General features: G+C 43.5%; 1 protein-coding gene and 2 long non-coding RNA genes across 3 annotated transcripts; all 3 read left to right on the top strand.

Annotated features, from left to right (window-relative positions):
• The first annotated feature begins 3,115 nt into the window (after nucleotides 1-3,115).
• On the top strand, nucleotides 3,116-4,858 carry LOC115546692 (uncharacterized). The gene is made up of 4 exons (XM_030360378.1): nucleotides 3,116-3,643; nucleotides 3,807-4,029; nucleotides 4,129-4,255; nucleotides 4,556-4,858. The coding sequence occupies exons 1-4, from the start codon at nucleotides 3,613-3,615 to the stop codon at nucleotides 4,856-4,858; spliced, it is 684 nt and encodes a 227-aa protein (XP_030216238.1). The 5' UTR covers nucleotides 3,116-3,612.
• Nucleotides 4,859-4,994: 136 nt separating this feature from the next.
• On the top strand, nucleotides 4,995-5,603 carry LOC115547796 (uncharacterized). Its single transcript, XR_003977426.1, has 3 exons — nucleotides 4,995-5,101; nucleotides 5,324-5,440; nucleotides 5,523-5,603. It is a non-coding gene; the product is annotated as an uncharacterized LOC115547796 (long non-coding RNA).
• Nucleotides 5,604-6,384: 781 nt separating this feature from the next.
• LOC115547795 (uncharacterized) lies at nucleotides 6,385-7,129 on the top strand. The gene is made up of 2 exons (XR_003977425.1): nucleotides 6,385-6,529; nucleotides 6,630-7,129. It is a non-coding gene; the product is annotated as an uncharacterized LOC115547795 (long non-coding RNA).
• The last annotated feature ends 9,421 nt before the right edge of the window (nucleotides 7,130-16,550 follow it).

Here is a 16,550-nt window from a genome sequence, read left to right as displayed (position 1 = left end):
GTGCATTTACTTCCGAAGAGAGAACTCAATCATTCTCACCATCTCATTAATCTTCACCAAAGATGATGTCAGCATCCGTGTGAGAGACAAAACCTTTTTTTATATATATATATATATATATATATATATATATATATATATATATGTATATATACACATTCCAATCATTTTTAATATCCGCACAAAATCTCTCAGTTTGCGTTGGGATTTCGGAACAGCGGTTGTGTTTTAATGTATTTATCTGTTATTTGTGAGTGATTGCGTGTTGGTGAAGTGTTGTGTGTTTTTTTTGTTATCGTTCACTTATTCGGGCCCCGGACTAAAACACTCGAGAATAATAGGCCTATCACAAAATTCTGAAAACTGTGTTTTCCGTAGCACCGTCTCTTCACCTGAGTGAAGTTTTTTTGTTAAAGCTTCGTTTAAGTCGATATTTCTGATCTGCGTTCCTCTTTAAACGTTACCCTTTTATATAAACGTTTCATTTTACACCTGTTGAAAGTCTAAACTGACCCTCCAGCCTCAAATATTTCTCAAAATAATTTGACCTCCACCTGTACATAATTAATAAGATGTAACCTTCTGTTTCCTTTTGATGTAAATCAACGTAAATCTCACGATATATCGATCCTGAAGCTATTTTGAATGTCTTCTCTTTGTTGTCTTGTGGATGATGTTGCGTGAACAAATGTGTGTGTGTGTGTGTGTGTGTGTGTGTGTGTGTGTGTGTGTGTGTGTGTGTGTGTGTGTGTGTGTGTGTGTGTGTGTGTGTGTGTGTGTGTGTGTGTGTGTGTGTGTTGGTCATGTTTGTTGGTCACGGGTTTGCAAGGGTAGGGCAGCCCTACTGCGTTTTAAGCAGCGACGAGGTAGAACAGTTTTAATCAGTTGGACTTCCACTTAAGCTGGGGTGAATGACTTGGGTTGGAGATATAGGTGGCTGGGAGGGCGTTTCTTGTCATTTCTATGCTTATCTCAGGATTGATCCCCACCTGGAACGTGTAGGCTTTTTTGGTACAAATATCAGAGTATTTGGGTCCCCGCCACACACCTCATCGGAATAGGGCCTCTTTTGCTTACAATCGATACTTTAATCACGCTGAAAGGTAAAGAGATGTAGGCTACCGGAATAATCTGATATTTTTGTTATGTTGTAAGTGAAGCTCCAGGTCTGAAACATTTGCTAAAGAGTTAGCCGGGGACAAAGCTAAGCTAAGCATCTCAATGGCAAGACTACAAGACGGTAGGGGGGGGGGGGGGGGCTGACGGAGTTCGGAGACATCTTGAGTAGGCCTACGAGCCGCCGGCTGGTACGCCTTGCGGTTGAGTCGCCATCACCCCCCCTCCCCAAGGTCTGTGAACACATGGAGCACGCTGCATGAGCCATCACTGTAAAGCATGTGGAAAAAAAAAAACTGCATTCAATAAACACAAAATGACTGACATGAAAAAAATACAAAATAATAAAGAGGATGTTAATCTCCGATCCGGAGATTTGAATGAAGTTCTGATTATATATTTATTGTGTGGTGTTTTTTGTTGGTTTGTGCAGCAGAGGGACAATTTTGGGGGGTGCTGCTCACTAAACGAGATGGGGTCGGCTATGTTCAGGGGGTAGAGTTGGTTGACTGGTGACCGGAGGTTGCTGTTTCGATCCCTGGCAACACATAGCTAGAGTGTCGAGGTGTCCCCGAGCATATCAGCTTTATCAGTAGTCATGATAAAAACATACGAGATAACACTGTCGTCTTTTATCTGTCGCCGTCAAAAAAACCTAAGGGGTGTTTTTCACAGAAAACCAGAGGGGGAACATTGTAATTTCTCCGTCAAATAAATCATAAGGGGTAATGCTGTCGTTTCTTATCAATCGTCATTAAACATAAGGGTCACATTAGTTTTCTATTGGTCGTCATTAAAAAAAACAAGGGGTAACACTGGTTTTTATTCAATCGTCATTAAAAATTAAGGGTAACACTAGTTTTATATCAGTCGTCATGAAAAAAAACATAAGGGGTAACTACATTTTTAATTACATTTTTAATCGGTCGTCATCAAATAAAACGTAAAGGGTAACACCGTCGTTTTTTATCAGTCGCGGGCGATCCTTTGTCAACGTGTCACATGGTAGCAGTAGCCGTCTCGCTACCCTCTTATCTACGACCGGCGTATCTTAAAGGGCATGGTGCAGGTTTCTATTTTCTTCTTTTCTGGCAATTTTCTAGTTGGTAATAAACATTTAAACAATTATCCATTGTATTTGATGTTGTAGGGTATCACAAAATATAAATATTAGGAAAAGTAGGTGATATATTAGTGGTTATTAGCCACAGGTTAGCGATGATTCTTATTTCTCCCACAATGCATTGCATGACGTCACGTAGGGTACTCCGCTTTTGGACGACAGCCGAAGCCGCTAGTGAGAGAGAGTGACAGTGTCAGATTATATTAGTAAATACATAAATAGAGATAGCCTAGATATATATATATAGATAGATAGATAGATAGATAGATAGATAGATAGATAGATAGATAGATAGATAGATAGATAGATAGATAGATAGATAGATAGATAGATAGAATAACATAGATAGATAGATAGATAGATAGATAGATAGATAGATAGATAGATAGATAGATAGATAGATAGATAGATAGATAGATAGATAGAATAGCATAACATCGATAGATAGTGAGGGATAGCATAGCATAGCATAACATATATATAGATAGAGAGAGAGAGAGAGAGAGAGAGAGAGAGAGAGTAGATATATAAGTAGATAACATGGTTTTCTACTGTATTTGTGGCGGGTGCAACAACTCCAAAAGCAAAAGTGGACATAGGGTCCATTGCTTCCCCAAGGACAAAGGGATTCTCCGAAGCTGGGTGCAATTTGTCAAGTTTAGGCGGGCAGATTTTTCAGCTAGCTCTGTTACCGCGTACTCCAGAATATGCAGCGCGCATTTCAAGGAGGAGGATTACCACTCAGGGGATGCCAAGATGGTCTCACTTGGTTTAAAGAGTAAGAGGACGGCGAAGTTAATTCCTACCGCCGTGCTGTCTGTGCATGCAAACCACTCTGCCTGCCCTGTCCCGAGGTCGAGAGACAGCCGATTGCCACGGTAAGCATCATGCTATAGCTGCTAATTACAAGCTGCGCGTTAGCTAGCTCTGTGTATTTTGCATACCGTGTTCCCTTTGACACAGCCTCATCTACAAGCATGATCAGTCTGACATTAGAAGAGCATATTTCGTGATTCACGAATATGAGCCAAAACAAAATTGCCCTGAAGTAAATGTCCATATCGTCATGAAAGCTTCATGGCTAGTGTTTGGATCAGTGATCGTCAACATCAAGCGGCTTTCACAACAGTGTGTTTGCGTTTTGTGTTAGTGCTAGACTGCTACGGTTCTCTTTCACATATACTGTATTTGACCGTGACCTTTTATATACTTATATATACTATACTTTATACTAATATACTTTTTTATATTTGTTTTCGCAAGATGTTGACAGACGCCTCACAGCAGGAGACCGTGGCCAGTGTAGACACTGTGGAGAGTGTCGATACTGGGGATCAGCCCTTGCCCTCCTCCACTTCTGACGCTGGGACACAATGATTTTGAAGCCCCCCCGATGGTCTCACGGTAAATCTTTGGTATTTTAAGGGGAAGATATTATGTCTAAAACATTGCAAGTAGGACATTTCCATACACATTGATGAAATGAATACATAGCCTACACCAAAACATAGCCGCCGATTTGCCATGATTGTCATATGTTTGGGTATGTTTACTGCCTCTGCCACAGCTGTGCAGGTTAACCTGAAGCCCAAGATGGTTAGCGTGGGCACACAGACTTCAATCAGCCCACAAACCTCCACTCCCCTCGCTAGTCCTGAACAGACAGTTGACGACGACGATGATGATAATGCCACTGTCATCAGTGACTTGTCGTGGGTGCCCGAAGAGCCGATGGATGAGGAGGAATTGTTTGATGAGGAGCCACCTTACACGTGTGACCCCCACCACAAGTGAGATAATCTAAAACCAACATAGACCATATTGAATGCTCAATGCTTTGTTAGTTTGAATGACACCGCCCCCCTCCCCCTCATTTTTTGTTGTTGTAGTTGCATTGACAAATTCATTGTTTGCCAAGAGGAGCTGATGGGCCTTTTTGCCATCTGTCCGGCCTGTTGTGAGAGGTCGGATAGTAGCATCGTGCAGCAGGAAGGAACTTTTGTTAAGATCAAGCAGGTACAGTTTTGTTAATGCAGTTTTGTTTACGTGGCCATCTGATTAGAAAATCTGAATATCTAATTACAATCTGATAGCTCTGACTGTCTTGCCAGTTAATTTACAATGTATGTACCAGGCTGGCTTAAGTCTGCTGGTTTGTGATGCCATCATATTTGAGTGTTATACTGTATTGGTCATGTGTGTTTCATTGAAAATATGAAACCTTTGACCAGTAATGTACAGTACTTACTCTATATTGAATCCTGATATACTGTTGATTACGGTACAATTTTTTATTTTATTTTCTTACATATCTAGGTCTGTGCATCATGTGGCTACCACCGTTTCTGGCAAAACCAGCCAATGCTCCACAGGAACATGCCAACCTGCAACCTCCTGTTAAGTGGGGCCATTCATTTTACTGGATGTTTGGCCACACAGACACTAAGAATGTTGACCCTGTTTGGCCTGCAGTGCATCAGTGCCAGCAGTTTCTTTCGCCATCAGCGCCGCTACACCATCCCTGTAATCGTTCAGGCCTGGCAGAATGATCAAGCCAAGAATTTTAGTGACCTACGGGCAATGGATGGCGGGCTAGTTCTTGCTGGTGACTGCAGGTGAACCAGTGTGAGAGCTAGACCAGTTCCACGTTTTGATTTTGTTATTTGTTATCATGTAGGGTGGCTTTAGTTGGCATTTGCAGTTGACATGGTGGATTGTCTTTACAGACCATGGTTTTAAAAACTTGAAACATAAATTGTAATTAATTCCAGGTCAGATTATCCTGGGCACTGCGCAAAGTATGGGTCATACTCTCTGATAGAGGACAGAGTGAACAAGGTGGTGGATGTTCAGCTTGTTCAGGTAAACCTGATGTTATTAGACAAAGAAATGAACTCTGCAATTTGGTAAAAGGATTGTATCTTAATATAACATCTTTCCACTACAACCATGCATAGAGCTTTATTGTGTATTGCCTAACTAGAGTAGTGTATCATAATGCCTGGTCCAGCAACGCTTCGGTTCATTAACGCCTCCTTCAACACCACCAGCATTCTACACTTACACTGTTATGTCATGTTGCAGAGCTCAGAGGTCCCCAACAGCTCATGGTGTGAGCTTGAAGGCCTCAAGCGCAGTGTTGGCCTGCTGAGGGGAAACGACCTGCATTTGGCAACGCTGATCACGGACCGACATCGCCAGGTATTTACAATAAAAATGCAGTATAGAATGTAAATATCTGAATTGCACTGAAGCTGGATGTTTGTGGTTTTTTTCTCCTTAGGTTGCCAAATGGGTGAGAGAGGAGCTGATCCCTGAAGGGACACAGCATTATTTTGACGTGTGGCACATTGGCAAAAGTATGTATCCATTGTTGGAACCTTGAAGCAGTTTTTGTTAGTGCATATCAATTAATACCATTTGTTCTAAAACAGGTCTGGGGAAGGCATTGGATGCAGCATCCAAAGAGTGTGACCAACTACAGTTGTGGAGGCCAGCTATAGTGAATCACCTCTATTGGACTGCAGCCTCAACCCCAGATGGCAACCCAGCGGTCATGGAGGCCAAATGGAGAAGTTTAGTGAACCACATCCAGGACATCCATGACCATGACACCCCTGCCTTCTCCAGTTGTGCCCATGGCCCTCTAGACGAAGATCAGCGCAACAAAGAGTGGCTGGACCCAGGTACAGTACTGGTATTATGCACGCTATACATAGTTTTGTTTTAGTTGCTGTCTTTGAGTAATTGTCTGGATGCTTTGACATGTGACCTTTGTGATGAAATTATTTTTTCATTCCCTGGCAATCTCATAACATTCTGTTTACTGTTTATGTTTGCTATAATTCATATGCAGGACAATTTCATGTGTTTCCATTTCAAAAAGGAATTCTGTCTGTCCATCTTCCTGTCTATTTGTACGTTTTCCGTCTGTGTGTCTGTCTGCCTCCCTGCCTACCTGTCTTGGTCTTTTCAGGCTCATTGGCAGCAGTCAAGTTGGAGAACATAATGATGAGGGCTGCCTTGCTGAAAGATGTTCGTCAGCTGTCTCCACAGCACCAGACCTTCTATTGTGTCTCCTATTGTAGTATTTTGTCATACACCAAGTTTCAAAGGTTTTCTCAAATGTGTTATTTTGTAGGCTTCTCTTAGTGGCGCTGCATTATAATCACAATGCCAATCGCGAGACAGCACGGAGAAGTGACGGGACAGAGAAGTACTGCGTGCGGTATCCGCGCTTCAGAAAAGGTGCCCATGTGGTGCGTCCCATCAAAGAGGCAGCCTCATACGGTAAGCAGTGTCAGGCAGTTCTATCATATTTTGAGATGGCGCACGAGTGATCAGTGACAATGATCTTTATAAAGTAATGTTATTATTATTATGTCTGCAGGTTATGCAACATCATTAATGAAGGCCCTTCGGGAGAGCTACGCCAATTCACCCGCGGTTCTTCGAGAGGTTGGCGCCAATCTGTCCTCCGATGCACCCGCCCCCATCGCCAAATCCTTCGAACAGATTCCTAAGGAGGAGGCCATCAGCCTCTACCTAGCCCGGCAGTCACGCTTCAAGAAAACCTAATTTCACATTATTTTTTTCCACGGACTAGTCCAATGATTTAGTTGTTATTTGCATGAAATTTCTTTGCATGTAATTCAAAATAATTTGGTAATCATTTTACCTGTGCCTTGTCAACCTCTGTGTGCGGTGTTGTCTGGGCTCACTGTGTGTCTGCTTGATGTGCTTTTGCATGTATCACTGCATGTATCACTGCATGAAATAGTGTGTGTGTGTGTTTGTGAGAGAAAGAGAACCATCAACTGACCCTCGGGTATGACTACACTATTGCAGAATTAATTAGAATTAGAATTAAACATTGCGGGTCTAGCCCTTCATCAGTGTTCCTTGTATGTTTTGTTTTGATTTTTTTATATAGATTTAATTCCAACCTGTGTCTTTGTTCAGTAACCATTACAAGCAATGCCAATCAACTTTTTTTTATCCAAAATGCATGTGTTCTTTGTACTTTATAACATTTTAAGGGCAATTGAATGATCACAACAGAATAAGCATAACTATTATTTTTATTCATTTTAATCCAAACAAGGCCATTGAAAGCCCTGATAGGTCTGGTCACCATTCTGGAATTGCTGTCTGATGGTTGAAACCACACAAGAGGGTAGAGGCTTCCTTATACTCCTCCCTAAAACGCCATAAGCCCAGCGTATAGCTTGCCTGTACGCAGTGTACCGGTATTGCCTAGGGATAAGTAGGAAAGATTCTTAAGTTTAAAACTGTAAGTAGGTTGGAAACGTCATTTGAAGCCTGTTTCTTATGCATGTTTATTGTGTATGCAACACATCTGTCACCTATAACTGTTGGTTCAAATGACTCAGTGTAAAAAGATTTGTAAAGTAAACATAAACCATGAACATACTCGTGCGTGCTGGCTTGAAGGGGACCATGATCCTGCCTGAAGTGTGTGTATGCTATTTTTAGCACAAACGGATTCAGGCAGCATGCCTCAAATCCAGGATGCTGCGTTAGGCACGTTACATCTGCTGGCCGCGGGGCGAGCTCCTCGACCAGCGACCAAAACGCGCTCACCTCCCTACAACACAAGCTCTCCACCACAGTTTCCATGGGACGACACCGCCCACACAGACACCTGCCAAACACAGCGACACAGACACGCTTACTGCTCTCTCCCGGTAAGCGGTACCCTGACAGTTTCAATGACAATCAATCATGAGGAAAACGAGTTAGCACTATCAAAAATAATCACACTGAAGACATAACCAGCCTACTCGGCGTCGGCTACGTTTGCAAACAACATTTTCACCGGAGAAAGGTAAAAGCTTAGAATAAACACTAGGGGTTCACAGGTGGGACTGTCAAGCTAGCCCATATTTAGAATAAATAGAAGGCATAATATGCCTTCTATTTCTGGATCTTCTGACTAAGTTTAGGGTACTTATCTGAGCCAATGACATAATCACTGTCACTAGATATAAAGAAAACGTTGACTTTCATTCGATGCTATTCACTGACAGTAAAAGAAAATAAGTTATTGTATGCACTGCTGTTCATAGACTACTAGCTCCAGCGCTCCTTGCTGCGTTTCTAAATGGTAGCAACTCACCAGGACACTTCACCAACTCTCCACTCATTCTCCTCTGACCATGCATTTATTTGTCTTTGACGGCCATCGGCTCTCGGGATTTCCTCATTTCCCCTCATACGCCTAACCGGTTCGAAATTATATGGCTGTGGGCCATCATAAATGTTGACAGTGGGTCTTGCTACCTCTTCCTCATCCCCGTCCGCCATAATGCTAGTTCTAATGCGTCTACCTTACGTGACGTCATCGCCAAATTGCGTAAAAAATAACCGTTACTAACCAAAAACTACAAAAACTGGACTTTAACACCATTTTGGAGACATTTCTAACTTTATATACATATTTTGAGTGCTTTATGTACCCATTAATCAAAACTTCCGGTTAACCTGCACCATGGGCTTTAAGCTGGAACCGGGCGCCATCAGCCATCGCCCACAACTGGCTGCCCATCACCTGGCTTCATATCAGCGACCGCCACCTGTTCGAAATGAGTGGGGCCGGCGGATTTTGCCGCAGATTAGCATCGGCCTTTTCATCACCGCCCCATTTTTTTTTTTTTGATTTTGTCAAATTCCTTTGCAAAGGAATTTGACAAAATCAAAAACTGTCCCATGTTACTCAAGTTAACATGGGAGGGAACGTACAGTATGTTCAAAATGAAATGGCATCGTTATGTGCAACACATATGATGAGAAGATGGTCTCCTCACATTCACCTGCAGTGCCGAGTTTAGTGTCTTTCCCGTACCAACAAGAAAGAATTCAGTTTATTCATGGGTGTATGTATTTAGACGATAGAATTAGAATAATCAGCATGTGAGACCAAATGTTTGGTTATTCTGGAATTCGGAACGGCGGTAACCCAAATCTTAATCAACACATTATTAATTCTAGGAGTTTGGATGATCTTTGACTGCACAACGCTGCTATCTTGTGGATGGAGGTGGTCATTGCAGTCTTTTGCTTATTTTTAAATTCTTGCTATTTAAGTTAGCTATTTAAGTTAGTAACTATTACTATTGAGTTAGTTAATAGTAATTACGTTTGTTCATAGTACAAAAAAAAACATTGACCTTGTTAGAAAGACAGACACGCGACTGATAAAAAAATGACAGTGTTACCTCTTAGGTTTTATAACCTCCCACCAAAAAGTAGTTGGTCTCTTTAGTCAATCGTAAAAGGCCAAAGGTCAATGACAAAAAAAATGTAGTAACAACCCCCACCCAGGAGAGTGTGATGGGCAGGAGTTTAACCCATGTATCCAGATCTCAGTGATGTTTTTTAGATCATCATCTCTCTCCGTTGCATCACCGAGACACACAGAGTGAAAATCTGGTTCTACTTCTACTTTCTAAGTCTAAGAACCTCTGAAATTTGAACTCTGTGTGACATGGGATCAAGTCCAGGTACCCGTATTTACTTGGGTTGGGGTTGATAATACATGTTGTTTTTCTATCTTTGACCTTTTACTGTTGACCAATAAGAGATGCCTCGGTTGGTGAGCTGTTTCCTAAAATGGACTGAGGCAAGACAACGTGCCCTTTTGCTTCACTGTTAGGAACAGAGGGACAAAGAATATTTTACACATTGCCGGAGACTGGTGCTACATTGGCAACTGCGATAGCTGCCCTGCATGGCTACTTCATGCCAAAGGTAAACGTTGATGTCGAACGACACACATTTTGAAAACGAGTCCAGCTAGCTGATGAATCGGTCATTCAGTACGTGACTGCTTTGCAAAGGTTAGTTGCTGCTTGTGAATTTGCTAGCTGTGATGACATGATACGTGACCAGCTAGTGGAACATGTTGCAAATCCACGTATCCGAAAAGACTGAAAAGATAACACTGGAGCAGGCTACCACTATTGCTAGTTAGATGGAGTCAGCTGGAGAACAAGCGAAGTGCATGACTAATGTTAAAAGTAGCTTGCCTGCACATGCAGTCCAAGTTCAAGGAAAAGAAAAGAGTAGACAGCCATACAGGAATGCACGTTCGGGCTCATCTGCAAGCCATTCTACTGCCAGTTACACTCCTGCTACAAATTCCCGCTCGTGTTTTCATGGTGGATCCGACGAGCATTTGTCTAACGCACTGGAATGCCCCGCGATTAAAGTCATGTGTAAAACCTGCAACAAGAAGGGACATTTTGCGCGTGTGTGTAGGTCTGCTAAACAGACTCATAGCGTGCGTCAAATGGAAATACCGGAATATACTCTGCTACTACTGCTGTAAACTTACAGTGGATACGGGAGCCTCAGTGTCAGTTTTGCCAAAATGCATAGTGGAGGAATACTTTGAGGGAGTGCCTCGACAGCCGCCTGCAGCTCGTCTTGTGACATACTCCCAAACTCCAATCAAAGTGCTTGGATGCATGCCTGCTACAGTGGTGAGGAACAGTGAGTACTGTAAAGTGAACTTTTATGTAACAGAGACTGGGACTCCACCAATGGGCATGGATTTGCCGAAGCTCAAGCTCAACAACAGTGGGTTTTGTGAAAGGTTTCATGCATAAAGTTAGGGTCTCTGAGTCTGCCATACCTGTTCGCCAAAAGCTATGACATCTGCCCTTTGCTGTCAGATCTGATGTGTCTGATGAATTGAACAGATTGCTCTCTGCTGGGGTGATTGAACAGATCAGAGGGCATCGTCGTGACACAGATGAAAACAGGTGGCATAACAATGTGTTTTGACCTCAGAGAACCAAATAAAGCCATAGTGGTGGACGGTCATCCTCTACCACATATGGATGAACTGCCTTCTACTCTTGCCGGGTCAATCATGTTTTCCACAATTGACCTTGAGAGTGCCTATCATCAACTTCCTCTGCATCCCGATAGTAGGGATTTGTCTACATTTATAACCCATGAAGGCCTTTTCTGATTGTGCAGGGTACCTTATGGTTTAGCGTCAGCTCCATCTGCTTTTCAGAAGATGATGTCAGTCATCCTGCAAGGTGTTCCAAATGTCAACAACTACCTCGATGACATCACATGCTTTGGACGCACCCAAGCGCTGCACGACACTGCACTTCAAGAAGTGTTACAGCGGCTCACAGTTGCAGGTCTGCGTCCCCAATGATAAAAAGTGCCAGTTCAGACAGTCCAGTCTGAGCTTTCTGGGTCACTTAGTGTCCGCACAAGGCATCGAGCCGGATACAGAACACGTTAAAGCAATTGCACAAGCACCTCCACCACACGATGCAGGGACCTTGTGTTCATTTCTGGGCATGCTGTCATGGTACAACAAATTCATACCCAACTATACAACTGTGGTTGAGCCACTGCGTGCCATCCTTTGCAGTGACTCAGTCTTCAAATGGACTGATGCGGCTGACAAGTGTTTCAGGGAGTTGAAACAGCTGTTGGTGGACAGCTCAGCATTGGCCTTGTATGACCCTGCCCTGCCAAGCATCGTTTCTACAGACGCCTCTGACTATGGCATAGGCGCCGTCTTCACGCAGATACACCCTAACAACATTGAACACACAGTCGCATTTGCTTCAAGAGGGTTGACACAGGCCAAAAGAAAATATGCAACAGTTGAAAGAGGACTTACGCCTGATTTCCACCGGGGACGTAAGCGCTGCGGAACGGCTGCGCCGCGGAACGGCTGCGAACTCTGCCCTGCGTCAATTTCCACCGGGCGCGTAATGGCAGCGTAGCGCTGCCTTGCGAGCCAGCCGTATTCACGCGAGATCACGAGATCACGCGATAATCCTAAACCTAATGTACTCACCTTCCACTCCCAAATCTAATGCAATTAAATGACAGGCTTTGTCCTTTCTGACATTGCCCTTATAAAAAGGATGATTTCTTTCATAAATTATTTTTTGTTGCTCCACTTCGACAATCAGTCTCTCGTCGACCATGTTGCCGACCCTCTAAGACCCTTTGATTGATTGGCTGCTGACCTGGTTCCACCAGTAATGTTGATATGAAGTTGTGATAGGCTACATGAGCTGAGTATTGTGTTTTATTTTGAAAATTGACCGGATGCTCTATGACTTTTACTTTTTCACTTCCTGCCCGGCTCGATCTGCTCTGTTGAAATTGACGCGGTTCAGCAATGGCTCGCGTCAAAAATAGAAGTGCTACAGAATGATAGCGCTGCGGCGCGGCGTGCCACTCCTGCTGCTGAGACGTTCCGCAGCGCGCCCGGTGGAAATGGTTTCATTGGTTAGAGTGGCAGCGATCAGCAGTGGCGACCGCGGCGCAGCCGTTCCGCGGCGCTTAAGTCCCCGGTGGAAATCAGGCTTTAGGCTGTATTTGGGCAGTCGAGAAGTGGAGAACGTACCTGTGGGGGCACAGGTTCACTCTACGTACCAATCACCAGGCCCTCACTACTCTTTTATCTAGTAAAGGTGCTGACAGAGCTGGAATGCGCATCGCAAGATGGTCAGCCCGACTGCTGTGCTTCAACTATGGCATTGTGTACCATGCTGGCACACAGAACCAAACTGCGGCTGCTTGTCTCGATTACTATTGCCTACTGATCCTGCGTACGAACCAGAGACTGAGCCTGAGTTGGTTGCATTGCTTTCCACAGCAAAAGCTGCCATTACACCGTCTGAGTTCAAATCTGCCTCTGCATCGTGCACAGAGCTCTCTGCTCTGCGCGCACAGATTCCAAAAAGATGGCCTGCTTTTCAAAAATCTACTGAGTACTGAACTGCAACCATACTTCAAAATGCGTAATGGACTGAGTGTACACGGGGACTTAGTGTTCCGCGGGTCTCGCTTAGTGGTGCCTATTTCTTTACGGAAAACATTTGTTGTGCTGGCACATGAGAACCCCCAGGGCATAGTATGAACTAAACAACGCCTGCGCGAGTTGTATTTGTTCCCTGGAATGGATGCCCTTGCTCAGTCTTACATCTCAGCCTGCCCGCTATGCCAAAGCCTGGACCGCACGGCAAAGACTTTCGCCGCACCACAACATCCAGTACTTTTGCCTGCAGCACCATGCACCAAGATAGGTCTGGACATAGTAGGACCGTTCGAGACAGCCCCATGGAACTGTAGGTATGCCATTGCTTTTACTGACTACTGTTCCAAATGGCCTGAAGTGGCTTTTACAGCATCAATTACCAGCGTGGTCATGATTGGATTCCTCGCTAATATCTTCAGTCATTATGGAAACCCTGAATGTGTAGTAACATTCTTCAAAGACCGCAACATAAGATGGATCAAGGTGTCTGTGTATCACCCAGCGTTTATTGGAGCTGTAGAAAGATTTAATCGAGTCTTGATGAGCTGTGTGCAAGCTGCCATCATACAAGCTGCACCATGGAAAGAAACAATGACCGCTTTCCTGCAGACCTACCGGGCAACCCCACATTCAATGAGGAATGTTTCACCTTTTGAACTGATGTTCTCCAACCGCCAGACTCAGATCAAGACATACTGTGACAAAAAGAGGGGAGCGCGAGCGCCTGCTCTCAAAGTAGGTGACAAAGAGTGAAGAAGCAGACTCATGTGCCCAAAGGACATCCCAAATTCACAAAGCTCACCTCACTCGCGTACCTGATGCAGCCGTGATACCTGCAGACCAGCACACTCAACCAACTGATGCAGCAGTGATGCCTACAGAGCAGCCGCTGGCTGGAACATCTCAACTCTGCATGCCTGAGAGAACCATGCATGAACGAATGCATCCTGCCAGAGATCGTAAACCTCCGGACTGGTTAAAAGACTATGATACAGGAGATGCAAGAACCCAGGACTTTGCCGTATCCTTTTAAGTTATGTTTCTGAGCTTAGATGTTCTTGCTAAATGTGTGGATAAATACAGTCAACTATTTTTTTGCATTTAACTAGTACGGTCTGATACTAGCCATTGATATTATTTCTCATTTCTATCACTTGGTTTAATGTTCTATGGTTATAGATTTACGGAAGAAGAATCGTATTACTTCAGAGTTTCTCACAGAGAGAAGTAATTGTTTTACGTTGTGGGGGGATGTTGTGTCCACTACCTGATTACACCACTAGGTGCGCTCTACTGTTATGTGTGCTGTGGTACTAGAGAAGAAGTCGAACGAAACGTGTAGAAATAGTCTAGGAAGCTAGACCTAACAGTACTGTGAGGCTTGCTTACTATTGGTGAATTTAATGATTTGTTTCCGTGACCCAGTTTGCGTGATTCAGTTCGCCAAGAGGAGTCGTTCGCAAATCGTTCGTTCGTTCGTTCGTTCAGTCGAGTTTCCGGTAGCACTTACTCCACTGAGTCTGACTGACTCAGCTGAGAACCATGCAATGGCATGCATTCCATGTTGCGATTTACCGCTACCGGAAACCAGGCTGAACGAACAAACGATTTGCGAACGACTCCTCCCAGCTCAGTCGAGTTTCCGGTGAATCGATTCACCGGGAACTCGACTGAACTGGGTGGAGTCGTTCGCGAATCAGCCTAGTTTGCGGTTGCGGTGAATCGCATCATTGAATGCACGCCATTGCACGGTTCTCAGCTGAGTCAGTCAGACTCAGTGGAGTTGCTCCCGGAAACTCGTTCGTTCGTTCAGTCGAGTTTCGGGTGAATCGAATTGTGAACGAGACGAAAGAGAGAAACGAACCAGTTCGGTTTGTTCGTCCTAAAGACTCGTTCATTCGAACCGGTTCGCGAACGAACGAGCCAACATTAGCGCTTACAACCTTCGACTTACTCAATATACTTACACTGGAGCGTAGGTTGGTCTCCTTTGCTTTATACTACTTACAACATAACAGTTACTATGGAGTTAGAATCATGCCAAAATCCCACACACACACGTGTTTTACTCACGCACAACGATTCACACACACACAAAACGTGTTTTACTCACGCAAAACGATTCACACACACACTCAGTGTGGTTTGCAAATACAAAACATCATTCACAAACTAATGCATTTTCCTTCAGAAACAAATACAGTGTGTTTTAGACAAACAAAGAAACATATTTCTTCAATTACAAAAAAATATCCTCCAAGTACAAAACTTTCAAGTATAAACTAAAATCTTTCAAGTACAAAAGAAAATCCGGAAATCTGAAAGTTGCGCGTGGATCTGAAGGTCACGTGACAAAAATGTCCTGTGATTCACACTACACAACAGCAGGTGGCGTTGTTGAGTCAGTTTAAGGCCGCCAGGACGATCGCCATTGTAACACGGTAAATAAATGGCAAAAAATAGGCTGAGAACGAAATTGCATTTGCGATATGTTCAATAAAACTTAATCACAGACAAAATGCGTTTTTCAGACAAACGTAATTGAGAATGCCGAATAGTTCTCTGGGAACGTAATTTTGATGCGATAGTGTTGCTCTGTCAGTGGTCAAAAAAAGCGGACGGACGTGGTATCTATAGCAACGACCTCAGATATCCAACACTGATCAAAAAAAATATTGTTTCTCTCAATCAAAGCAAAAAACAGGACAACTGATGTCCATAGCCTTAACTCATACATGTTGTGTAATTAACAAGGACACCTAGGTGTAGTTGTTTTGAATAATGTCACAGATTTCACCGTTAATGTGCAGGCATTTGGTCTTCCGTTAGCCAATGGGATGAATGCTCATAGCTTCATATATTGCCGTGGAGGAATTAGGCCTACATTCTAACAAGTTGAAAACCCCATGCGTCGAAAAAAGAAGCACAAGGGTACCCTTTTGCGTCAGAGGCTGAAGCCAAAGTCACTGACCGTTCGTCAAAAATCGACACGCTCGGAGTGAGAATGTGTTGCAAATAAAGATTTTGGGGAGAAAAAAGATCGTCCTGGCGGCCTTAAACTGACTCAACAGCGCCACCTGCTGTTGTGTAGTGTGAATCACAGGACATTTGTTTGTCACGTGACTTTTGGCACTAATTTTCCGCCTTGGTGATCCACGCGAAACTTTCAGATTTCCGTACTTGTAGAATTGTTTTGTACTTGAAGGATTTTTTTTTGTGCTTGAAAGATTTTAGTTTGTACTTGAAAGATTTTAGTTTGTACTTGGATATTTTTTTGTAATTGAAGAAATGTTTCTTTGTATGTGTAAAACATACTGTATTTGTTTCTGAAGCAAAATGCATTAGTTTGTGAATGATGTTTTGTATTTGCAAACCAAATACAAAACATGTGAATCGTTGTGCGTGAGTAAAACACGTTGTGTGTGTGTGAATCGTTTTGCGTGAGTAAATCACGTTTTGTGTGTATGTGGGGTTTTGGCATGATTC

This window comes from Gadus morhua, chromosome 7 (genome assembly GCF_902167405.1).
Source record: "Gadus morhua chromosome 7, gadMor3.0, whole genome shotgun sequence".
NCBI lineage: Eukaryota > Metazoa > Chordata > Actinopteri > Gadiformes > Gadidae > Gadus > Gadus morhua.
Note: the sequence above shows the minus strand (reverse complement) of the source record. Positions and strands in the feature narration are given on the sequence as shown.